General features: G+C 45.8%; 1 protein-coding gene across 1 annotated transcript in view; it reads left to right on the forward strand.

The window, feature by feature from the left end:
• Positions 1–26,505, forward strand: part of AUTS2 (autism susceptibility candidate 2) — a 630,583-nt gene that overhangs the window by 543,687 nt on the left and 60,391 nt on the right. The window contains exon 8 of the mRNA XM_014953035.1: positions 3,890–3,938. Coding sequence (XP_014808521.1) covers positions 3,890–3,938 — 49 coding nt within the window. The remainder of the gene's footprint in view (positions 1–3,889; positions 3,939–26,505) is intronic.

The raw sequence follows: 26,505 nt of genomic DNA on the forward strand, positions 1-26,505 counted from the left end.
GCGGGGCGCGGGCAGGTGCGCGGAGCCGGGGCCGGTGGCAAGTGCGGCGGCGGGGGCCGAGCCAGGAATGAGTCAAAGCGCCCTGTCTGGGCAGGAAATATTTTGGTCGTACATCCACTGGAGTGACAGCGCATTCCTTGGTGGGGGAAAACACTCCTTAGGATGAGGGTTTGGGGTGGTTTTTTTTTCTCTTTTTTTTTTCTTTATTTTTATTTTTAGCCCAGGGATCGCTGACTTGTTTCATTTCGTGTTGCAAAGGATTAAGCAGCGCTTGGTAACGAGGGGATGGAGAAGGGAAAAAGGGGCGAAGTGCGGGGAAGGGAAGTGTTTGTCGCCGCCCCAGCTCTGCTGTCGCCGCGGCCGCGCACAGCCCGGGCAGGGTGACTCCTTACACCCGGGAGCGGGGGGGGCAGGACATAAACACCCTGCGCTGCCTCCCCCCCTTGGCTTTCCCAAAATGTAACGTTGCCAGCGCAGCGGCTTTCCATCAGCTGCTGGAGCAAGACCTGGAAAGGCTGAGGATGCGGGGGGATGAGGATGCGGGGGGATGAAGATGCGGGGGGATGAAGATGCGGGGGGATGAAGATGCGGGGGGATGAGGATGCAGGGGATGAGGATGCAGGGGATGAGGATGCAGGGGGCTGAGGATGCAGGGGCTGAGGATGCAGTTGGACCTGTCTCTCCGGGAAGGGGTGGCCGAGCCCCTCTCCCAGCAGCAGAGCTTTGGCCGCGTCGCCCCCATCGCGGAATAAAAGCACTTTGTTGGCCGCGCTGATCGCTGGCGGCACAGGGAGGGTACAGCCCGGGCAGGGTGACTCCTTACACCCGGGAGCGGGGGGGGCAGGACATAAACACCCTGCGCTGCCTCCCCCCCTTGGCTTTCCCAAAATGTAACGTTGCCAGCGCAGCGGCTTTCCATCAGCTGCTGGAGCAAGACCTGGAAAGGCTGAGGATGCGGGGGGATGAGGATGCGGGGGGATGAGGATGCGGGGGGATGAAGATGCGGGGGGATGAAGATGCGGGGGGATGAGGATGCAGGGGATGAGGATGCAGGGGATGAAGATGCAGGGGGATGAGGATGCAGGGGCTGAGGATGCAGGGGATGAGGATGCAGTTGGACCTGTCTCTCCGGGAAGGGGTGGCCGAGCCCCTCTCCCAGCAGCAGAGCTTTGGCCGCGTCGCCCCCATCGCGGAATAAAAGCACTTTGTTGGCCGCGCTGATCGCTGGCGGCACAGGGAGGGTTTGGGTGGGCGCTGTGTTTTACCCTCCTGCCTTAGTGCCGACTTATTGGGGTTTTTTTTAAATTAATTGGGGGTTTTTGTTCCTTTAGTCTTGTTGCACGATGTGGCGACCGAACTGTGAAAAAATAATAGTTGCATCGAAACTGATAGGGTGCCTTGTCTCTGCTGGCAGAGATTGCATTCGCTGCTGTATCATTATACATCACCCTAATTACGGTTTTATATTTTCAACCACAATTTAAAGTAATGAAATAAGGAGCCAAAGTTCCATCTCATGGTTCGAGCTGGTGAGACGGGTTATTTTTGTGGTTACCCAGGCAATGGGGGTTTTCAAGTTGCTGTTCCATTCAGTAGTGTGTGGTCAGTAATGCAAAATGAGACCCACTGTCGGACGAGCTTTGTCTTCCTAAAATTATTCCTTTTTTAGATGCATATTGTACTGGCAGTCACCCCCGGCTGGCTCAGGAGCGGGTCTCGGGCAGGATGTATCGTGCTCCACGTTATGCTCGAGAAGTGCCACTTCCAGATTTCACAACAGGGTTTCTGGCTGCTTTATGCAGTGACACAGAAAAAGATTTCACCTGAAAAAAACATAGCTTAAAACCAGTCCGTTGGTTTATGCTTGGCATTAGAGCAAACTTCTTAAAAAAAATAAAAAATGCTTTCCTCTTTCTAGTGTTTGGAAAAATCAAGCGATAGGACTCTTGCAGCTTCCCTTGTGCTGTTTCATTTTGAAAGAGTGAAATAAAGTAATAGCTGAAACTATAAGAAGTTTGTTTGGTTTTTAGCATCGCATTTTCTTTCTAAAAAGAAAGAATGGTTTGGAGAGTTTTGACTTCTGAGAGACGGTGCGTTTAAAAAGACAACAACAGATGCAATTCGCTGGGAAAGGTTATTATTTTTAAGCAGAGAGCAGGCTGATTGGCGAGGTTAGGAAAGCATTGAGCATCTCTTAATTTGTTGGGACTAATATTGGACTGCTCTTTAAAGCACATGGCCTTCTTGATCTCTTCAATTTGTGCATTATTCACATATTTTCATTAATTTAGAGAAAGTCATCGCTGAATAATAAATCCATCATTGGGTAATAAATCCAGTGTTTACAAGGTATTTAATCGAGAAGAAATACACCAGCTCAGCTTTTAAATAAGCCAACTGTAATCTAGTAAAATCTGTCTAGAAGTCTGCAAAAGAATAAAGCCATTTTTAATAATTAATCATAGAAACCTTGTATGTTGTTAACTTGAGGGCAAACAAATTATTTCAGTGTATTACCCCATGACGATGTGCAGCCTGAACTGCATCTACTCATTTGTCGGTAATTTCACACCGAAGTTTTTAGTGCAGTCAAGATATAGTAGATATGTTGCTTGTCTGCTGGTTTTTTGTCTGGTTTTGAATTTAGAAATTCCTTCCCTTTAACAAAAAACCCGCAGCCTCCTTTCCAAACAGACAGTGGTTTTAATTATTTTTCCCGAGCGCGGTGAGAAAACAGTTTCTAGGAGAACACTTAAATCTTTCTCAAGTGTTGCATTTCCCCCCCAAGTCTGCAATATTTTGTTACTGAGCACATTTCCTCGGATGTATTTCCAAAAAGCAGGCTGTCTCTGGGTGGGGTTGGATCCGAGCGGGCTGGGAGCTGAGGAGGGCTCTGTTTTGGGGAGGTGTAGGTGGGAGAAGTTGGAGCTTTGGCTGCGCGTGTTGGTGTGTGTGCAAACACAGCTGTGCACAGACACGGCCACGGAGCGCTCTGCTCCAGGGCACGGGGTGTTTGTAACATTCACATTTGCGGTGTTATCTTCTCCTGGTCTTATTTCTTGCCGTTATTGTTTCTGAGACGTTTCTCAACATTTTTGCGTGAAACTTAAAAGTGAGGATTTTTAATAATAGTCAGATTAACCGGTGTACTTGTGTGCAAACAGCAGTGGTAGATAAGGTACTAACACAATATTAGAGGGAAAAAAAAGATCTCCCACAGATAAAGGTGGCTGGATGAAAAATAAAATGGATTATTAGTTTATACAGAGTGTGGCATCAAGAATCAGTTACTCTGACAAAGGCAAATCTTCTGTGGAAATACATGCTAATGCTAAATACTGGCATGCTCTTTCTTTTTCAAAGAGTATGCAACAGCAACTTACAAAATGACTCACCTAAGTTATCGACGCTGCTTTAAGGATGGTAAAAATCAAACGGTTGGCAGAGTGGGAGTCTCCAAAAATACTTGAAAAATTAATTTCAAAATCTGCGGTTCTGCAAATTCCTGAAACTGGGCTGATTGAAAACCATGACTCTTCTCCATTGCAAAATCAATGTCAGAATGTATTGGATAATTACAGTACAAAAATATAGTTTCTGTGCAGCTAATATGTTGAATAAAAAAAGGATTTCTTTCTTTATTAAATAGAATCTTTCCAAATAAATAGCTGCACTGCAGGGCGGGAAGCGCAGCCAAACAGCGCCACCTTATGGGCATTCTCTTCCGAGGCTGCAGCTGCCGTGAGCTCGCTGGGTTTTGTCACCTGATTTGTTTCTCTAAAATATACATACATATGTGTGTGTATAAATACACCGCCGTGCCTTTTGAAATCTATCACTTGTAGAAAATGTAACGTGTTTCTTTTTTTTTTTTTTATTGGTCTTTCAGGCATCTGATGCCAGCTCTGAAAAACTGTTCAACGCTGTTACAAATAAAGGTAAGGCTGCAATTCGCATCACAAACATTTTTTTTTATTATTTTTTTTTTTTCCCCCCACACATTTCTTTTCATGGCAATTTCAATGGGAGATGAAATGTAACTTGTCTCGCAGAAATGTCGCAATCAGCTTGTTAGTGCTTTTTATGTTTCTCTTGGTTTCAGACATGTTCTGTATGCTTGGTAATTGCTTTGCTTAAGCAATATAAAATAAAGGCTTTAAATAATGCATTGCCTGCCAGGTCAGAATTAATTTAAATAACAATATTAGGGAATAGTTTATTTTACAAATGGCTTTAATTTAAGCTCATTTAAATAACTGTAAGAGTTTTCAAAATGTTTTAACTTGATTGTTACTCATCAGCTACATGATAGACGTGGAATTATGAATAGCCAATTTGCACTGCTGACAGTAATAACCAGCCAACGTTTAGTATTCACAGGATAATAGTCATAAACCATGGCTTACTGTGCTGTGTGCTTTCTGTAGAGTTAATAAATGATATAGAGGGCCACATTTAAATATTCAGTATCCCATTAATTTCTTCCAAACAGCAATCCAAAGAGAGAGAGGCTAATGATATAACAGTACATTAAGGGAAAACTTGCCCTAAATCAGTGCCAGGGAGCTTCTGTGCAGAGCGTGTCCCGAAGCAGTGTTATTAGAAAGATTGTAGGCTTTGGGGAGTTTTTATTTTTAAGTCTTATTTTTGGTTTGGATTGTGTGTTTGTGAGGAGGGTCGAGGGAGCGGCTCCAGGTGTGAGTTGCACCAACGGGTAGAATTCAAAGCCTTGAAAATGGGTGTTTTCCACCCCCTGTCCTGCTTCTCAGTGGCAGAGCATGAGAACTGCTTTGGTAGAAGGGGGTCCTCCCAGCTGGAAACCCACCGTGTGTGAACTTACTGCTTCTTTGGGAGCCTTTGGGTCAGTTTGCACTAGAAAAGACAGATTTGATTTATTTGGCATTTAGGTCTTTTTTTGTTTACTAAGTGTGGATTTGCTCAGTATGTGTCCTGTGCGCTTCTCACCGGGTTCGGGTTTGTTATTCCAGCGGGTCGTTCTGGTGTTTTCCATGTCTTTTAACTCCCCAAAGCTGTAGTGCTTTCACGGGGGACAGTGCGTGACCCCGTTCCGTTTGGGGTTCCCATGCTGGTACAACACTGCTTCCGAAATCTTGTGCTGCATATTGAATTATACCCGTATTTCATTGCGTTACGCGTCCCTATTCCTGGTTTTTGTGTGTTAGCATCCTCTAGCAGTACGCTCTGGCTGGATTATTTTTGCGGTCTGTCTGGGTTATCTCACTTGGCACCTTGATCCCTCCTTTATCTCTCCTCCTCTCCGGAGGACGGGTGGCTGGGACAAGTAGAAAGGAAGAGTTGTGTGTTTGGAGTGACCCAAGGCCCCCAAACTACATGTGACTGCATCTTTATTTTGCTAATTCGCTGTAAAAAGCTTTGGCATTTGAGCAGCCCTTTCTTGGGGCCGGGCCAGGGCGAGGAGAAGCCGGGATGGTGAATCCACATTCCTGGCCCAGGCCTGTAACCAGGGTGAGGGGCTCTCCTCCCCCCGGGGGGACCGATGAAGAGTAGGCCCCTCTTCCTCTTCCTTTCGTTTTCTTTCTTTCTTTCTTTCTTTTTTTTTTTCTTTTTTTGAATCAAACACATTTTCCACATTCTTATTTTTGTTTACTTACCGAGCTTGATTCGTGGCATCTATTTGGTTGTGAATGCCCGTGCTTGACAGGGACCCTTTTCTTCAGAGGTACTTTTCTTTGGTGATTTAGTTCCCTTGAAAGGATTAGGGTTTCTTTGTGTAGCCTAAAATCAACATGGGCTTTTCGAAGCTTTGCTTGGGAAACCGGAATCAAACACATTTCCCACATTCTTATTTTTGTTTACTTACCGAGCTTGATTCGTGGCATCTATTTGGTTGTGAATGCCCGTGCTTGACAGGGACCCTTTTCTTCAGAGGTACTTTTCTTTGGTGATTTAGTTCCCTTGAAAGGATTAGGGTTTCTTTGTGTAGCCTAAAATCAACATGGGCTTTTCGAAGCTTTGCTTGGGAAACCGTACACAAATAAGCTTTTTAGTTGATGGTAGATTATTCCTTTGCCCCTTATTTCCATCAAAATGGCGTCTTTCTTTTCTCCCCCTGAGTTTCCCTTAAAGCCATATGCTAATTCCTGTTGGTAACATGAATGACAAGGGGAGAATCAATGCAAATCCAGGTGCGGCCAAACTAGGCTGACTGGTATTTTCTTTTTTTTTTTTTTTTTTTCTTCTCTCCCCCCCCCTCTTTTTTTTTTCTCCACTGGGAGAAAGAGATTAAGGGAAAGAGGGCGGAAAAAGCATAGGGGACAGTTTTGTTAAAGGGATTAGCATTCAAACTACTAAATATCAGGAAAAGAGCCTCAAAAAAAGCTCCCCTGTTTGGAGATAATGTCAATAATTGCTTGCAGGCAGGTGCAGGGGCTCTGGCGGTGGTTGGGAGGCCGTTGCCTTCTCTAAGTGTCAACCCTGGGGACGTCCCACCACTGCCCGGGCGCCGTCAGGTTGATGGATTCTGAGTTCAAGTTCTCTCTCTGCCATTCAGTCTGGTTGCTTCCACGTCAGTTCTTACCCCCCAGCTGCGTTGTCCGTGGCTGCTTTTGCCAAAAGCAATAAAAGTCACTCGTTAGAAAGGTCAGATTTGCATTGGGTGAGTTGTGATGAAACCTTCAAAGCTCCTGGCTGATGGAGCGGGCTGGGCAGACCCACAAGTGGACACCCTCCTGTCCCCAGCCCTTCCTCTCCCGTGTCCCCCAGCAACCCCACGTTTCACATAGGCTTTTTTTTTTTCTCCTTGCCACTTTTATTTTGCAGAATTGTTTATAGCTGAGGTAGCAGAAATTACAGAATTTCTGTATTCACAAAGCAGGTAGAAATCCTCAAGCGCTTTACATCTTGTGTATAAATTTTTGTCCCCTTTCTGTGACTTAGTTGTGGACTTCAAGGCCAAAGATGAGATCAAGCTCAAGGTGTGGTGGATTATTATGGATGTGTAATGTGGAACGTTCCCTTCCTCAGAAATATTAATAATGAAAAAAATCTAGAGCAAAGTGAAATCCTCCCCAAACCTCCCTTGGAGAGGGGCTAAAACCTCTTGAGGAGACTCTCAACATCCATTTAGGAGTCACCTGCCCTTAGAGCTGAATGGGAAGATGCATCCCTAAATCTAGAAGGTTCCCGTGAGTTTTGGGGGGTGGCATGTGGATGATGGGGCCCCTGAGGGATGGGTTATGAGCCACGTGATGCCGCTTTGGAGAGGGCTGTGGGGTCCCCACGTCACCTCTATGTTGCCAGCGCTCCCGGAGGTCCCCAGCCCCGTGTGGTGTCTGCAGGAGGGCTGGGAGTTTGGGAGAGACCTGGCTTGGTCCCCAGGGCAGGAATCATTGGAGCTGCTGCCGAAATGAGTTCTCCCTGGCTGTGAATCAGAGCCCCGTGCTCCATCGCTGGGGTGGGAACACTTGAACTTGTCATGCTTAAAGTCATCTAGGGAAATGATTCCTGTGGAAATCCAGGTGGCTGTGTTGGGAGGGTCTGGGCCCATGGTAGTGCCTGAAAAAGGAGCTGTTAACATCTGAATAAATGAGATGGACAAGGGCTGGTGCCCGCCTGCAGCTCCTGGTTTGTCCCTTCCCTCCCTGCAGGCTGGGTCTTCCAGTTTGGGATTGCTCCTTGTGGTCTTTGTCCTTGAAAGAACGTAGCTTTCCCTCGCCCTCTGAGAGGCAAAGCAAAAATCCTGGCCAAAGTACAGGTTTTGTTCATGAATTTTTGTAACATGACTTTCCAGCATAATTAAATTCCATTATCTCTTAATAATTTAAATAGACACATCTGAAGCTGTAGAGCAGGCAGCTCCTACTACTTCTGTGTATTTCATTTATGTTAACTCCCTCCTACGTACCCTTGGAAAACAGCTTTTCCTGGAGGGAGAAATGAGTCCCAAAGTGATGAAGTTTTCATTTGTGCTGTATATTGAAGTTTGCCTTTGATCAGAAACACAATTGGGCTGTTACAGCTTTTTATGTTCAAATTGTTTACAGGATGTTCATGTAAACTTTATGAATCCTTCTGCTTCCTGGCACCACCAGCTGTCAGGGAAATATTTATACTCTCAGCTGGAGGCAGATCAAGGCGTCTGGGTTCCTAGTCCTCGCTGGTGGCTGAAATACCGGTCAGATCAAGCCCTGGCTTCTTAGGTGGTTCTGCAGCAATATCCTTCCCTAGAAAAACAGGCGTGTTGTTGTTTCTCCCCTCCTCTGTCTGTGGGGAATCATTTCTTGAGGATCCTCTGCGGCATCTGTTTCTGGAGCCGAGTAGGGAGCTGAAGTTGGCAAATACATCTCTGTGGATCCCGTTCACCAGAGATCCTTGGCTGTGGAGAGGTGCTCTCGCTCCCTCCCAGGAAACCATCCCCACAGCATCTCCTGTTGGACGTGAGTGGATCCAGTGCTACGTAGGTAGTGTTTGTGCAATGTGAACACAGTCGGTGGCCAGAGAACTGACTGCTGCTGCCTCCCTCCTTTCCAAGTGCCTGCAGGAATCCATACAGCATCCTCACTCACTCCCTCTATGTTCTCGACGTTGCTTTTGATTTTTTGGGGCGCTGCAGCCTGTGTATGTTGGTCCCACGTGCTACTTCTTCTCCTCGCTGAAATGCTTCTTCCCACCTCTGGAGGAATCCCAGTGCTGCAGGAAACCCACCCATTGGCCAGCAAACCTCAGCCACTGCTGAATCATACGAGCAGTTCTGCAGATATTTTGTGTGTGTGTGTGGTTGCCAGGATGGCTCACCCTCCTGAAGTGATGTCCTGAACGTGGTGTCTCCTTGCTTTTCTGATGGAGACTTCTCCGGTGGCTTTGGACCGCTTGGGTTGTCTGTGTTTTGTGGGTTTCAAATGGCTTTTCAGTATTTTCCGTGTGAAAGTTTGGTGTCTCATTAGTGAGGGACTGTGGTTGTTAGGATGGCTCACCCTCCTGAAGTGATGTCCTGAACGTGGTGTCTCCTTGCTTTTCTGATGGAGACTTCTCCGGTGGCTTTGGACCGCTTGGGTTGTCTGTGTTTTGTGGGTTTCAAATGGCTTTTCAGTATTTTCCGTGTGAAAGTTTGGTGTCTCATTAGTGAGGGACTGAGCACTGGAAAAAGCCTCGGGTTTTGAGGACCCAGGTTTCTTGTACTTGAGTGTTAGATTAGAAGCAGCAGTGCATCCCTTCACTCTGACTTCCGAGTCAGGCAGACAAAAAAGTTGATTTGTGTCTTGAGATGGTCCTTTGTTCTGGTACACAAAAGAGCGAGGCCGTTATTTCTGTGCCATGAAGGTTTTATCTGAGCAAGGAATTTGTTCTCTAACATCCCCTAATGGCTGCATCTCCTGAGCACAAACCACTCCTCTCCATCCCTGCGCTTCCCATGCCCCGTCCTGATGGTGGAGGTGCTGATGCTTGATGTGCTGATGGGTTTTTGGCTGGGACGTGACCAAAAAGATACCAGAGATATCAGAGCTGGGAGATACCAGAGCTGTTCTGTAGCTGCAGGGAGAGGTCACTGGATAACGTGATATCCCCAGTGTGCCCAGAGGCACAGGTGAAAGTCAAAGGAGGCCTCTTCCAAAGCCTTTCAGATTCTTAAATCCTAAAATGTATGTTCTGACAAAACAGGAGACTTCCAAGGCTTCACTGATAATTTTTAAGTTAGTAATTTAAAACAAACTCGTAAAGCAGCCGGCATGGTACAAGCACCAGTAGGCACTGGCTTTTCTCCACCAAGATAGTGGAGGTATACAGTTGAAAGTGTTGTTCTGGGCATCCCTGCCCATTTGGACCAGTATCAATATACCCTTTGGTGTCAGCTGGTGATCGTATTCCCCTAAGAGTTCATTTAAGGCTGTTGATTTTAACAAAGTCAAACTATTCCAGACTCAGTGAGCAAAAAAGCAATATTTACTAACACATAATTGTGTCTCTTCTGGAGAGAGTATTTGTTTTATAGATTAAACTGTATTTGATTTTCTCAAGAAAGGCTTATCAGCATTGGGCTGTAAAATAACAAATCGTGATAATCAGTTCCAAATAAGGTGGAGAAATTCTTGGGATAGGAGTGTCTTGATGACAAAGACCCTGACTTGACATACCTGCAGATAGTGGTGTCCACGCTGGCATCTGGCGTGAGATTTCCTAAATACAGCATCCTGCAGACCTCCCGTATCTGGCCTGCAGTTCCTCTCTCCCTTGTAATAAAATGTTGTTTTCTCTGAAAATGTATGTTTATTTAACTAGGTCTCTTTTTGCTTCACAATCTGGATTCCATTCAGTCAGTTACCACTCCAATTAACTAACAATTATTTAACATTAACAGTAATTACAGACGCCAGTTAAGCGCCTACAGATGTCAACTGTTAGCTTTGTACCTAATCACTCAATGAAATGGAGAAAGTTCAACAAACATCAATTAGCCAAGCAATTAGTATGAGGTAGGAAAGAGCATGTTATCGTGTGTGAGCTGATTCAATTTATTTTATTTTGTCAGTAAAACACACACACAGACAAGCAGCAATAAGTTGCAGAGATTAGATAAAGCTGTATTGTTTTGCTGTTTATACAAGATTTCTCCCCTCCTCTCCTTTCCCTTACACAACTTAAATGTGCTTTGCCAGGCATTTGTTATCTTATCAAATCCATTTCATTTCAATTGGAAAAGTGCAGCAATGTCATTCTCAGCAGAGGCGAAGGCTGTTTACATCAGGTTTACACCAGCAGAACTGTCACCTTAGCAAAGCTGCTCCTGCGAGTAGGTTTAACCTATGAGTTGAACCAAGGACCACGTAAACACCAACGCGTTTATGCCATGGGTATGTGGGTTTAGATGATAGATTCGTAGAATGGTTGGGGTTGGAAGGGATCTTAAACATCATCAACCCCTCTGCCATGGGCAGGGACACCTCCCACCAGACCAGGTTGCTCAAAGCCCCATCCAACCTGGCCTTGAACCCCTCCAGGGATGGGGCAGATAACACCGAACAACATGAATGAGTTCCTTCATCTGATTTATCCATGTGTTTAATGTTGGGACTGGGTTTACCTGGGCTCCACAACACCTTGTGTGGGTTGAACGAGGACAAAAGGGCTTCACATAGGGTGCATGAACAGGGCTTGAGGTGTCCCAGCTCTAGGGTGGGAACAACTTACACGGAGTGTTTCCATCTGACACCGCTGCCTGAAGAGCCCCGTGTCTGTAGATATCCTGCAGGCTGCTGCCCACCTCCACCAGCACGCTTGAGCCGTGTGCTTGGGTGGCTCAAAAAAAGAGTAGGAACGGGCCACAAATTAACTTTACCTTCAGAAAGAGCTGGTTGATTCGTAACCGCCGTCCAAGCTGTATTGCCAACCTCTCTTTTAAGGTCTTTTGAAGACTGTAGGCCTGTGCAGAAAGTGCTCGGTATGCGGCGCGCCGCGGAGGCAGGGGTGCCCGGGCTTCCCAAGTACCCAGCTGTGCCACTAACCCACCGCTTCACCTCCCCACTCCCTTTTTCTATAGCATCTAATGTCTCCTCGCTTGGCACAATTTAACACCCTTTGCTCAGGCTGTCTTACATCCAGATAATTTAAAAAAAGAAAGCACTCCAAAGTATCTCACATCCTACAGTGATCAGTCTTAGTGCTCTGGATGTCAGTAGGAGTTTCACAGAGACATCTATATGAACTGTGCTTTTTTTTTTTTTTTTATAAAGTCTTCATAGCTGCTTAAAAATCAAAGCCGAGAGATTTTTTTCTTCCAATTCTTAACTGTCTCCCTAACAAGAATGCATTTCGCCTTCATCAACGCCCTGACGTATTTTAAATGTTCCTCCACATAAAATGGTCCCCCAAAGTAAGATATTATTTTATCATGCAGACTGCCCACAAAAGTCCATGGAGTTGTTGAATTAGTCATTGTTTTCCACTGTGCAGGAATAGGAGGGGAGAACCACAGGCAGATCCCGCCGTTGCTTTCCAAAGTCTCAGCTTTTTTTTATTATAAGAAAAGAGTCTGAACATGTGAAGAAACCCTTCAGTGTGTGACTTAAGTGCAATAATATTTGTCTGAGTAGGCAGAAAGGCTGAAATCAAACTTCCAAGTGAGAACTACCACGTCCATGCTGATGGCAACCAAGACCTTGTGAAGGATGATGCATTAAACGGGTGAATTTTTAACTTTCTCATGATTCAGCATGGTTTGTCCAAAGGAAAAGGCAGGGCCTCATCACGTAACAATGCCACCATTTCTCAAGACGCAGAGAGGATTGTAAGAGGGCATTGTTAGTTTCATGGGGCAGAATAGACAGACCCTAATTTGTCCTCGTTTAGGCTTCAGTTCAGTAATGTGCTTCGTTGCTCGACTGACTTTAAACACTCGTTAACACACAGCGTTTACTTAAGTGCTTTGCTGCATGAGGGGCACAGGAGTCAATCCTGTGACACCCTGGAGACTTGCAGCCACCCTGGCATTTTTTTATTGCCTTTTTTTTTCAGTCCTAGTGCACCTCTGTGACCGAGGGGGCTGGAGCACAGGGTGGCCCCTGTCCCTTTGGCCGGTCCCTGTCCCCAGCGTGTCCCGCTCTGTTCCCTCACCTCCCTGCTGCCTTGGGCTGGACTCTGAGCTGAGGGTGTTTCCTCACCAGAAATCCAAGTGTGGCAAGAGAAGGGGGAGGATTTTGTGGCCGAGTTGCCCAAGTGTGAGGCCTGGGCAGGGGGAGATGTGAGGACAGGGTCTGCCCGGCCATGGCATGGCTTCACCCTGCCATCCCCACCTGCCCTGGAATTGTTCAGCGCCTGCAATTACGGGGTGTCACGTAAACTGTTCTCACACTATTTGGTGTGACCGGTCTGGCTGCTGGGAGCTGAGAAAAACTCCAAGGAGTGAGTGAGTGTGGGTCTGAAAGCCAGCTGTTTAAAAAAGCCAGTGTAAATATATACCTTAAAGTGATTTAAGAGCCGTTTAGAGCAGGTAACGGCCTTGACTTAGGTATGCCAGGAGAGTGAGGCAGGAGCTGGGGGGTCTTCCATCTATACTTACTCTCAAAAATTACTGTTCTAAAAAATCTTTTCATTTTTGAGTTGAAGACCTAGGCTCACAAAAGGATGTTCAGAGTGGGGCCAGGGGAGAATTTCCAAGTCCGGGAGCACAAGACTCAAACCCCACCAGCCTGCTAGAGCCTGTGCTCGCTGCAGCAGGGTTCCCCCGGCACTCAAAATCCTGCCCTTAGGCCTGTCACAGGTTGCCTTCACACCACCAGGGCCACCTGGCTTGTTCCTATCTCCTGTTCATGGCCAGAGGAGCTCCCAAACCCTACGTTACCCCCATCACCTGTAGTTATCCAAAAGTCAGGCACAGTGTTTGGAGAGTGGCCCAAGCCACCACCACCTTCTTCATCCCTTCATGGGAACCTTATCCCTGGGTTTGCATCATGCTCTGAGGTTCCTTCATGGCTTTTCACAAGATGTTGGGGGGTCAAGAGATGAGGTGGACCTGGAGGACTTGGGCTGGCTGGGTCAGTGCACGGAGGCGGGAAGGAACCTGCAGCTTTGTTGCTCCTTTTATGGGATGATTTTTGTTAGGATTAGAGGACTGGGGAGAGGGATGAGGTTCAGCGCTGCTGAGCTCCCGCAATTTGGTATCATTTCCAAATATTTCAAGTTAGTGGGCACTTTTGAAAATTGGAGGCAAAGGAATTTTTAGTGGCTTGCAATCGAAAACAGCTGCTGCAGAGCAAGCTGTGTCCTGAGAAAAAATGGCTTCATGAGAATTGGTCTGCTAAGTAATAAAGCCACAAATTAATACTTAGTTCATTTACTACGCTGTTAGTCCCATAAGCACTTAAACTTCATTTGTTGAATGAAACAGCATTATAAAAATCAAAAGCAGATGAGCAAAAGCCCTGGTTTTATTTTTTGCTGGTTTTTGTTGATTGTATGGTTGTAGCTTCTGCAGCTTCCAGCAGGTGTGATGGCAGCTTGGGTACAGCAGCACCATTTTCTTCTGTCCTCTGAGAGTAACTGGGGTTTTTTCCTTTTCTTCTTGTTTGTGTTGCTGAGATAAATGATTATCAAACTCTGGTAGTTTTTCAGTGCTGGGCAGGACCTGCTCTCTCTGAGGAGGGGTGGGAAGCTGTGCCAGGGGTACAGTGCCTGTTGAGAATCTCAACCTTGAGTGTAGGTCTGTTTTGAAACTTTAAATAAGATCTCTGCTTGCACCTTGGGTAGTGCAAAGAGAGCGTTGTCATTAAGGGAACTGCTTTCCCAAGGTGGTCCTCAGTTCCTTCAGTTATGAGGGGCAATGAGACACTTCAGGCTTTGGAAAATGGAAAGTTTCATAAGGATGCTGAGGATCTGACACCTCAGGGAGAGAACTTAAATCTTTCCTCTTGCATCTGACCGCCTCAAGATAAGGTACCTAAACTGTTCTTTCAGTGTTCCTGACGCTTCCTCATGAGGTCTGAACAGGTCTTATTTCATTGACTGGGAGAAATGGGATGAACTCTTGGGCTCTCACCTCACCTCTTCGTCAGGAAAGGCAGAGGAACAATCTCAGTCTTCGCTTTGGTCTTAATTCATTGCTGGAAGTTCAGTCTTGTGTTTCCAACTCCCAATCAATTGGGTGTTGATTTGAAGGTGGGGATTTTTGCTGTATGAATAAACAGCCTCCAGTGTCTTTGGCATCTAGGAAAGAGTTACCATGTGGATGGAAGAATGGAAAGCTGTCAGCATTTTGGAAAGAGCAGTGTGGAAGGGAAGGGCTGAGCAGGTTCTCTGAATGTGTACACCCAGCAGGGATGAGAGCGTGCTCGTGAAACACCAACTATGTCCTCTTTCACCACACCAGAAGAAATCCCGTGGCTTACATCAGACGTGTTTAAAGCAGAGCACTCTAGGCAGAGTTGTTTTGAAGACTGTGGTTCTTGAGTAACCAGCTCATTATAATCCAGTTCATATTTGAACAGTCACGTCTGATTGCAGATGGGGTGAACAACCCTTGGAGTACACAAGCAATTGCCTTTAAGCGGCTGGAACGATTAACTCCTGCTAGTACCAGACATGGAACAGCATGTCTGTGCTGCTGCTTCTGGTGGTACTCTCTATACGTCTTAGGGTATCCTGGGAGAGATGTCCAAAGCATCTGAGACCAGACCCACTGCCATTACCCATGGACAAACAGGTCCCTGTTGACTATGCTTGGTTCAGGCTCCAAGAGAAATCATAATCTTTTGGTACAGATGGTGGTGCTTGAGTATTTATAAGGTTAAACCGAAACTAAATGGCTCTGTGGATTGAATTAGAAAATTTGTTCCTGCTTTGCAAAGGTCACTTTTCTTGTCTTACAGCTTTTCTCCCTGCTATGGTCAGTTTTTCTTCCTAAGAATTGGCTTGGTACCTGCTCTTGTGTTTTCCTGATGGTTCCTCTAGGTACACTATGCCTAAATTAGCAACCTGTGAGGGAGAAAAAATGAGAGTGCTCCTCTCTGCTCAACAGGGTGGAGTTACTAGTGCTACTCTTGTAGAGTGTTTTCCTATTCGTGAGTCTGCGTAAATATTATACAAAAATAAGTGTCTTCTTACAGTGACCCTCTTTAAAAGTTCATTGCCAAGTGCTGGCAGGTCACGAGGTGCTATATGCAGACAGGACACAATGAAGTTTATGTAGATAAAGCCCATTTTGCTCAGTCAGACAAATCTGAATGGCTTTCTACAGTGAGTGCAGTGAGGGCCAGCACTGTGATTTCCAAAGGTTCCTTCTGTAGAGCCCACCCCTGCGAGATGTGAGGTGTGGTTGTGGGCATCGTGTGTGAGCCCTCATATGGACAACAGGAGAGAGGACTTGTGCACTGCCAGACTTCTCATTGTGTGAACATTGCTTCTCTTTTGGTTCTGAGTCTCAATTGAGGTATTTTTCTAACTGCTCCCACATCTGCTCCCTGTATCTATATGCTCATTCTTACACTGTAGGTCCTTGGACCATCTTTTGTCCCCTTTGCCCAGCCCCTCACACTGTGCAAAGCCCAGGGCCAGGGCTTGTGGGAATCGCTGTAATACAATTAAAGGTTGATAATAATCATCTGGCAAGTTGTTACACTTGTCTGGGAAGGGCTGGGTAATAAGTGCGTGTGCGAGACAAGTCTGTACATCTTTTGAATTGATAAAGAATTAAGTTTGTTGGCAATCCAGCCTGTAGTAAATTAACACCTTGCTTAAATAGTTAGCTGACAGCTTGAAGTGGGGGGTGGCATTTTAATGGTTAAACTGGTTTTCCCTGTCTTCACATGCCCTGTCCGGCATCTCATCTTACTCAAATAACCTAATTGCTATCCAGCCTTTCAACAGCACATCATCTTAGCACCTTGCTGCCAAGACAGTTATTCACCTAAAGGCCTCATTATGTTTTGCCGGTGTGTTGGGGGGGGCCAAAAATAACTTGACAGTATCTGCTCCATACCCGGGTCTCTTAACTGACAAACAAATAATTGGGTGAAGCAAAGCCTAAGCAGAGTGCAGCTGACACGGAGCACTGTGTGCAGGGCCCTTAACAATACCAGCCACCACTCCGCCTGGCTCGTGTCAGGGCAGATCTGGAAGCAGCAGAGAATGCTGAGAGGCCAGGGTGACAGCTTGGGAAATAGCAGGCTGGTTATTGCAGCGGGTAAGGAGGGTCTCTCCGGCAGCCTCTGACAAGTCCCTGTCATTTTCCTGCAGGTAAATGGCTGACATCTTAGAACAAAGCCTTAACAATAGCATTAAAAAAAAAAAAAAAATAAAAAAACCCACAACCAACATCACAAAAACAACAACAAAATAAAAAACCCACCACACACCCAAATGGGCTCTTTTTTTCTGCAACCACCGCAGTGGTCTGTGTCGGTAAGAGACAGCAATGAAAGGTTATGGCACAGAAAAGAGCACAGAAGAGCCCAGAGCTTCATGTGTAGGGCTTTCAACTGGGTTGGGGGAGCCACTGTCATCTGAGAGGGTTTCTGGGTGGGCTAGGAAATGATCCATCTTCCCCTTTTAATCTGATACTATAATTAATTTAAAGTTGATTGCTATGAGTGGCTGTGCATACTTAAAAATTAGATTAGCCAGTAAATTGTCTCTAATGATGATTTTTATTGCTCTGGTAGTTTACACAAAAGCAATAGACATGCTTTTCTTCGGAGTGTATTCCTGCACCCTGAGAAGGCCAGAATGGCCTCCATCACAGCTCCCCAAAAGCAGGACTTCCCCAGGAGGACACCTTCGTCGTGGTTGTGGTCCTTCAGCCCGGTGGGTGTCTGCCCGTGGGGGCAGCTGGCTCTCCCCAGCAGTGGCTGCCCCACTGGTGACCCACTGGTGTGGGGCCTGGTCCCCTGTCCCGGTGGATGCCATGGTGTGTTGGGCACTGCCCTTCCCAGCACCCACCCGGAATCGCTCCGCTCGCCATCTGGGCAAACCCCAAATCTTGGGAGGCTCATGCAGCTCAGTGGTCCCGTGTGTCCCCAGGTGCAGCTCTTGCAAGGGGACACACTGGATCCCCTCGGTGTGTTCCTGTACATTAGATTATATTGCAAATCCTGTGTGACTTAGTGTATGTGATAAAATAGAGTGGATGCATTAAGAATCGTAGAATGGTTTGAGTTGGAAGGAACCTAAAAGACCATCCAGTGCCACCCTCTGCCCTGGGCAGGGACACCTCCCACCAGACCAGGTTGCTCCAAGCCCCCTCCAACCTGGCCTTGAACCCCTCCAGGGATGGGGCAGCCACAGCTTCTCTGGGCAACCTGGGCCAGGCTCTCACCACCCTCACAGCAAAGAATTTCTTCCTCAGATTTCATCTCAATCTCCCCTCTTCCTCTTTACAACCCTTCCCTCTCATCCTATGGCTCCCCTCCCTGATCACGAGTCCCTCCCCAGCTTTCCTGGAGCCCCTTGAGGGACTGGAAGGGGCTCTAAGGTCTCCCCGGAGCCTTCTCTTCTCCAGGCTGAACCCCCCAACTCTCTCAGCCCCCCCTCCCAGCAGAGGGGCTCCAGCCCTCCCAGCATCTCCGTGGCCTCCTCTGGCCCCATCCAACATCTCCATGTCCTTCTGATGGTGGGTGTTTCAGATGCCGTAACTGGAAATTTCTTGGAATCACTTCTTTTGTTAACACTGATATTACTTACGTGTGCACGTGAGTGAGTGGCAAATCCGGGTTTTCAGCCACATGGTTACAGGTGCAGACACACGGGTCGTACTCATGGGTGAGCACAGAAATTAGGATTTTCCTGCTTAAATGCTTGTGCTGCTTTTAGCCGCAGTGGGTGTTGGTGAGGAGACAGTGGGGCAGAGGAAGAGGCAGCGTTACAACGTTACTGGAAGTGGTTCAAAAAGATGCTGAAGGGGGAACATTAGTTTTTTTGGCAAAGCATCTGTAGCATTTTTCTGCAACGTTTTATGACTCCGCTGCTGCTAGCAGTTAAAACTAGGAGTGGCCAAAAAATTTCAGGCAGACAGTTAAGGGAACTTCGAAGCTTAAAAAAGATCTGCCTAATTTGTAGGTAAAAGTTTGCTTTCGTAATTAACATGTCCTTGTTGCTTATTCTAGTAAATATATATGGATAAAGTAATTTGCAAATGCAAACAAATACAGGAGACAAAGAATATGGTTCCATCTTTGAGCTGATTCTTTCAGAGACGCTGAACAGACTTTAGCTGTTTTCATTTGAAAAGTTATTTTTTATTTGCTTCCCTTTGGCAGCTGTCAAACACGACGCTGCTTAAAACCCGTAGTTTATCACTGGGCGTTCGTTTTCGCTCAGCAACTTAAACTTTGTCCTTTGTAGATAGAGCGAATATATTCTGTTAGGCTATGTCTTTAATACATAAAAAGCACGCAGATAACTTGCTCTGACAGGCAGAAGGTAACCGATTTCCCTGCATCTCAGGCAGTTTAGACCTTTTTTTTTGAAAAAGAAAGAAATTGCTTTGACTCTATTTACCTTTCCCCCCCGAGGAGTAAGGGTGAGGTGTAGGCATGGCCTGCTTTTTGACGTGGTGTGTTGGGGTTCTCTCTTCAGGGCAGTGACACGGAGCCCAGGAGGTGCCCGGGGGCGGGTTGGGGGTGTGATGTGCCCAACCCTGCCTTGTCAACAGCCACATTCCTCTGATTTTATTCAACAGCAAGCAGCATGCAAAATGGGAGCTTCACGGAGTAATAATTCATGTTGTCTTGGGAAGACCAGGCACAAAGAGCAGCAGGGTCTGAGCTGCTTGTATTTAAGTATAAAACTTTAAAGCTAAAAACAGCATAGGAGAGTAGCTCAGGAAATGCAGGATATCGTATGTAAAAACTGGAGCAGATGAGATTTGGGGCAAAAAGTCCGCAGAAGTGAATTTGTTTGAGACGTCCCGCTGCCTTTTGGCGTAAAGGATGTTGATAAGAAAAACTGAGGGTAAGTAGCAACCAAGGTCCTTGAAGTATTCAAAGAGCAATGCAGATGAATAATTACAAATTATAGTGTTGTCTTGGGAAGACCAGGCACAAAGAGCAGCAGGATCTGAGCTGCTTATATTTAAGTATAAAACTTTAAAGCTAAAAACAGCATAGGAGAGTAGCTCAGGAAATGCAGGATATCGTATGTAAAAACTGGAGCAGATGAGATTTGGGGCAAAAAGTCCGCAGAAGTGAATTTGTTTGAGACGTCCCGCTGCCTTTTGGCGTAAAGGATGTTGATAAGAAAAACTGAGGGTAAGTAGCAACCAAGGTCCTTGAAGTAGCAATGCAGATGAATAATTACAAATTATAGGCAAAATGCTTCAATCCTTGATCGAGTTAGGGGTTTGGGGGGTTATTTTAGCCCCAGACCACCAAGGGAACGCTGTTTAGTGCAGTTTGTCTCATTTCTCTGTGTGAACCTGAAAATGCTTCAATCCTTGATCAAGTACTCCCTGAGTTAGGAATTTGGGGGGTTATTTTAGCCCCCAGACCACCAAGGGAACGCTGTTTACTGCAGTTTGTCTCATTTCTCTGTGTGAACCTGACCAACGGGAACTGGCAGGAGCCTGAGGACGCTGTGCCTGGCTGCAGTGGCTTCTTTGACTCTGCTTAAACTTGTTCTTCCCTGATTTAAAACCTGAACCAAGTGATCTGTGCACACGTGGGCTCGTGTGTCCGTGCCACCTCTCACCGTTTTAATGCTCTTAAACTCCCTTTTTTAATTTTAATGCTGTACAACAAATGCCACTGCCGCTAGTCCCTTGGAGTGGCTGAAAGGAGGGCAGATGGGCTGGGTGTGACACAGGCAGAAAAGTTGATAGTTTGGGACAAAAAATGCGCTTTCAGCTTCACTGGTTGTAGCTTCCGTGGCTTTGTGGAGGTGGAGACGTGCTCAGAGTTAAGTCCTACGGTAAAATTTCAGATCCCATTTTCTCCTACATGAAAAGAATTGTGGGTTCGGGCATCCCTTGGGCAGCGGCGGTTACTTTTCAGGACAAAGGGTTTTACAGTTACACGCCATTAAAAATCCTGTTACTTAAAAGGTAAACCGAAATTACACAGCCTCCACTTTTTCCCTAAGCGTTTGCAGGAATGCAGTTTCAAGTACATATAGCTATGTATGTTTTTAATAATACTCTGTCGTTTGACGTGGTGTCTTGCCAAAAATGAAATCATTAATGAACTCCACAGGGTATTTATGCAGATCCAAAGCTGCTCATTACGTCTATTTTTAAGTACGTTGCTGCATTGATGGCGAGGGGAATTTGTTGAAACCTGTAGCGTAAAACTTGTAATTTTGTTTGCTAACACTTGCAAAAGATTACAAATGTGATCCGAGGCCCTTTGAAGTCAAGAGGAGTAGTGGGATCATTAGCGTAGGAATTAGTACATGTTTTTCTAACAGAATACTCTTTCAGGACGCTTTGGGAAAAGCTCCCGTTCCCTCCCGCGGGGGGAACGCACACGGCAGGGACGGCACGTGGGGGTTTCTGTCTGAAGCCTGGCTTTTCCAGGGGCTCCAAACTTGGCTTCTTGAGTGTCCGTGAAGCCTGAATGTCCGTGAAGTCTGACACTGGATAATTTTAAGAGGAGTAGCCTAAGAACTCCTCCTTATTCTTGGAGCCAGCTCTCTGGCTCTTTTCAAGCTCTTTCCAAGACTACTTATGTGCATGAAAGGTGTATTTTGAAAATTGCCCGTGTCAGCACACTGGTTGTTCCCCAGAAAAGATGTTTTCCGAGGCCTCTGGTGTCGGTATTTTTGCCCGTGAGCCCTTCTGCTCCCTGGTGAGGAGCACAGAGGGTTATGGATTTACCGACTTCTCTCCATAAAGCAATGGATGGAAACAAAGGGCCATCAGAGCCAAATGCCAGCGCGGTTTTTCATACAACGAGGTGGAAAGAGCCTCCTGTTGCAGTGGGATACGGGCGTGAAAAAATTAACATTCTGCCTCTCTGTAGAAGCAAAAGAGAGTTTTGATTTGCTGCTGGTGTTGGGTTCTCTGCAGGTATTTAATGGGTTTTGCTGGGACATGCTCCCGGTTGTAAAGTGGTTCTGGAGCTGACAGACTTTGCTCAAGGCAAATTCTTTTCATTAAAAAAGGATTTAACTAATTAGACCTGACTGTCAACTGACAGGTTAATTGATAAGGGAAGTGGGCCCAGTAACCCAGAGGTGAGATTATATTGTGACTTTAAATCTTTATAGTCTCTGATAAAACTTAGTCTTCCACTGGAATGTCAGACAAACCATGCTGGCTTTTTTACAAGGCATCGTGCCTGAAAAGATTTGCAAAAAAAACCAAAACTGCAGTTTCCTAAAATTCATTTTTCAAAGTAAAGGTCTGATCTGGCAAATTTATTCAAAGATAAGGCCCATTGAAGTGATTCAGGGAAAGCTTTGCACGTTTACACGCTTGGGCTCACGTAGGGTTCTGTTGGAGTTGCCAGGTAGTTTACGTGTAACTTCTTTGTTTCTTTAATTAGCTGAAATAAAACTTAATGCCTGTTCTTTTTAACTGTTGAAATAAGTAATCCCTTCATTCAATAAATATTAGTTCGGGAAACGCTCTTTTCTTATAATTTGCTTTTTAAAATGGAGATGAGCTTGGGGATGTGCTTAGTGGTTGATGGGCAGGAACCAGTGGTACCGGGAGCCCGGCTGGGTCTGCGCTGGGACCCGTGGACGCCTCTGGGCTTGGATGAAATGCCTTTTGCACACACATCTGGTGAACACGTAGTAAGTTTTGCTTTCAGCCATGTGGAAACCGTGCTTCCTAGGGTAGAAAGTTAATAATGAAAAGGCAAGTAATTATGAGAGGGTCTGGGAAAATCTAACTGGAAAACTGTCTTGACTTCCAACCCAAGTGCACTGAAGCTGTAGGAGGAGGCTGTGGGGGTGAAAGCCACTCGCCTGTATTTAACGCTTTCTGGTGTGTCCAGGTTATTCCTTAGATCTGGACGTTGACCTCAGTTATTTTCAGGGCTCCAGATAACACCTGGGCACAGCTGGGCTGGCGGCAGCGCGAACGCCGCGTCCTGTGTCAGGTGAGAGGGGTCGGAGCAGTGACGGATCACAGGAAGGAATTCAGGAAAGGTGCCAGGCAAAAAGGTCTTGTGCTGCTGTAAAAATCTGAGTGTTGTTTAACCCTAGCTTTTGGCAGTCTTTCTGAGGAAAAGCACTAGTATAAAGAAACATGTTTCCCGGTAAGCTGAGAGCAGCCTCTCACTCATCGGATTCAAAGGGAAAAAATTCAACTGTTATAAATGAGGTGATTTGCACTCACTAATAATAACTGTAACTATACGTTCTGATGGGTGAGTCCTAAGGATTTACAATAAGGGTTGTTTTCATTGGCATGCTGATACCTGACTGTAAGAGCTGAGACGCTTCTGTTATTGTCCTTTCCTCTTGGATAGAATTAGGTGCATGGATTGCAAATATCAGTATAATCAACCCCGTTACGATGTCAAAACATACAAAGTCAATCCTATCATAAACTATAAACCCATCTTGTTTTCCTTTTACCCCTGCCTTGTGCTCCATCTAAAATAAATAACTGAAAATAACTGAATGAATATAATCCATTTCTCCAAAGGAGGAAAAATAATTGCCTCCAGACTTCTAACTTACCTGCCAAATTGCATCCTGATGTGAATTGCAATGGACAAATTATAATCCTTTGAGACAAGGAGAGAAATGATGGAGTCTGTAAGTGACCCTTCCCTGGTGGGCACAGGCAAAATGAAACTAAACTTGGCAAGTGATTTGCACTCACATCGGGGAAGAGCTGGTCCCCAGGTCATCCTTGAAAGGCATTGACTTAGGAGTGAGAGGAGAGGAGCTCGCCATGCAGGCTGGTGGCCTGGGGTTGAACAGAAGCAGCAGTCTCAAGCGCTGTCAGCTTTATGCAGACCACAAGCTGCATATTCCCCCACTGAAGGAAAAAACAAACCCAACAAACCCAAACCAAACAACCAGAGCAAAACAATAAAAAGCACAAAGGAGGAGGGAAATCTAACCAGAGAGTCTCATGTTTGCAGGGTGGGTCTTGCAAGGGCCTTTTAACAAACGGTGGGGTGGGCAGGGGTGGCCACATCACCAAGATTTGAACATCTGTCTTCAAGAAGTTCAGGATTTCCAGTTGTGGCTCAGCAGAGGGATGTTTCTTTGTTAGCCCTGCTTGGGCTGCGGCGTTTATAAGGGGTTGCAGGCTGCTCTTGGTTATTGAGGAGTGCCACGATGCAGTTACACAGGCACAGCCAGTCTGTGGGCTGTGTCTTGGTTTCCTTTGTAATCCAGTATTTTGCGTAAATGTGAAGCGTTTTCAGGCCACGCTGTTGTCATGTCACAGAGGGATCAAATCCCTGTAATCCCTGTATGCGTTTTGAAATTGCAGCGAGTATTGCAGACGGTTACTTTGGCAAAGACAGCTTTCCATAATATGGTTCAGGCTTGGTTGCAGCTTTTATCCTGATTTATTATTGCAGTGACCTCCCTGGGGGACAGGGCGCTGCGTACTCAGGGACGGGGCAGCTGGAGGTGTTGACTTGCAAGGTGTTAACTTGGTGAGAACAAGAAAGCTGAGTGATACCCAGTGTAAAAGTTTATTTCAGACTCCAGAAAATACCAATGAGGAAACAAACCTTCATTTTCAGATTGGAGAGTGTTTTGTGAAAATTGTTGCCACAGACCCCGCTCAAAGCCCTGCTTTGTCTGCACCCAGGAAACCTGGACCAATGTCTAAAAAGCCTCGTGCTATAAAATCTAAGAATAGATACAAGCTCTTTAAGAAACTGCAGTGCACAGTGCAGCATCAGCTGTGAAAAAAGACAACCCCAGCCTCAAAATACTGTGATTCCCCTGTAGAAAGCATCCTGGTGTTAAGCCAAAATGGGCGCAGCAACTTCTGCAGCACCTGCAGGGCAGGGTGGGGTTGGTTTCTTCAAGACACACGTAAAAGCTTAAATGGATGATTATCTTTCTTATTTTAAACCACATACATTCTTACCTCACCTATTTAGATGTACACAGATATGCACACTTACAGATGTTACGGTTTACTGGCCATTTCCATACTGTGGTTAAGTCTGATTTTTCAGGAATGTTGTCCAAAGCAACGTCCTAACCTTTGCGGAGGAGTCAAACAATCTTATAGCCTTTGTTGAAATTCAAAACTCTCTGGTATTTTAGTGGGTTACTTAATACTGCAACTGCCTTTGTCCATTTAGGTGCATCCTCAGAATGTACATCCCCAGTCTCAGAAGGTGTTAACTCCAGCTCAGTTTGGAGGGTGTAGGCAGCTTGACAGATCTCCCCCTGGTTTCAGCTGAAAGTCAGAAGCCAAGCGAAGAGCTCTTTACCCAACCCAAGTTGCTAAAACTGATCTTGAACTTTGTATTGTGGTTGTTTGTGAGAATGGTACCATTGGAGATGATGCCGGATAGAGGACTTAAGACTGGAAAAATAAGGAAGGGGGTGAATCCTTCCAGGCTGGGTATGAGTAGCTGGAGCCAGTACAAAAAGGAAGAGACACAACCTTGTGTCCTGCTGCAAAATGGATGTGCTGATCTGGTGAAAACCAACACTCCCCATATCCGTGGCTTATTCTAGGATGGCTGTGATTACATTTTTAACCTCAGGAATATCAAATGTCATTTGGTAAACATGCTCTAGAAGATGACAGCAGTACTGTAAGCATTTTCTGAGGAAACGTGAGCTGTAGAGGTTTATTAATAGGATGTAAAACAATTATTTGTTTGTGTACTTTCCCCCCTCAGGAATCTTTTCCTTTATGTTTTCTAAATAATACAAGACATCCTTGGCAGCAGAATCCCCACAGTTGTTAATGTCAGATTGTTATCAGATTTGGCAGTGATTGTTTTCTAATAATATGTATGTTTTTCCCTTGCTGCCCGTGTAAGAGTGACAGTTTACTGAAGCGCGATGCAAGATTAAAAAAAAAGGTCAGCACTTGCCATTTGCATCCCTGAAAGCAAATGATATAGTTAACGCAGATCCTTTTTTTGATTGTTTATCTGTCTTTTAGTTATCTAAGAAAAGGATTTCCAAGAAGCAGGTGAGAAGTAGGGTTGGAAATCCTCCTGCTTTTTAGCTCCTGTTTAGATCTTATTCTTGCTTGGGCTTGAACAATAACTTTCCTACACTCCCGACGGAAGAGCTGATGAAGCTCATTTCAGTTTTAGTCTTATTTGTAAGGTTTGTTGAGATGTTTTAATGTAATAAGCTTCACAACAGTTAAGTGGTTAGTATCTTTGCTGTGGTAAGAGTGGGAAACAGAGGCCCACAAACAGAAGATGCCTGGTGTAAGGTCTCAGGAGCTGGTTTGTGCCAGGATTCATTTTGCTGGCTCGGGTGTTGTTCCTGGGGCTTGCACCCACAGCCAAATCCTCCGGCTTCAGCAAGGCTCAGAACAGGGCCCACGGTTCTGAACTTTCTGATTTCCCATTGTTGCAGTGAGTTTGTGTGTTGGCTGCTCTGACCCCAACCAGTGGGATATTAAAACCTTTCTGGCTGCCGCCCCGGTTGCTCCGATGCTGAGGTGTCCGAGGGGCCAGGGAGAAACCATCCTCTCTTGTGTCTTCAGCCGTGTGGCAATGAAAATGTGACAGCTGCCAGGATCCCCAAACCAACCATCACCTCTGCTCTGCACCAGCAGAGTTAGTGTTTCCTAAACAAAGCTCCGATTACCGAATATTATCCGTCTCCCCGAGGAGCCCCAGCGACTCCCCCAGCTGCTGTTGTCCTCCTCCCGAAGGGAACATGAAAGATGGACCCAGTCTGATCCCGGGGCAGGATTAACAACCTGTGATGTGTCAGGGCAGAGAAGAAAGGGCAGCCTTTAAAGCTCCTCTCATCTGTTATGGCAACAAAACACAACAGCAGAAGTAGCTGATTACCAAACACAACGCAACTTCTTTCAGAAAGGGATTAAGTAGCTGAATGCGCTTTTTTAGACTGAAAGTGATACGGTGTTAAATATAACCCTTTTAGACTTTTTCTTCCTGGGGATTATTTTGGAAAAGG

This window comes from Calidris pugnax, unplaced genomic scaffold, assembly GCF_001431845.1.
Source record: "Calidris pugnax isolate Ruff unplaced genomic scaffold, ASM143184v1 scaffold133, whole genome shotgun sequence".
NCBI lineage: Eukaryota > Metazoa > Chordata > Aves > Charadriiformes > Scolopacidae > Calidris > Calidris pugnax.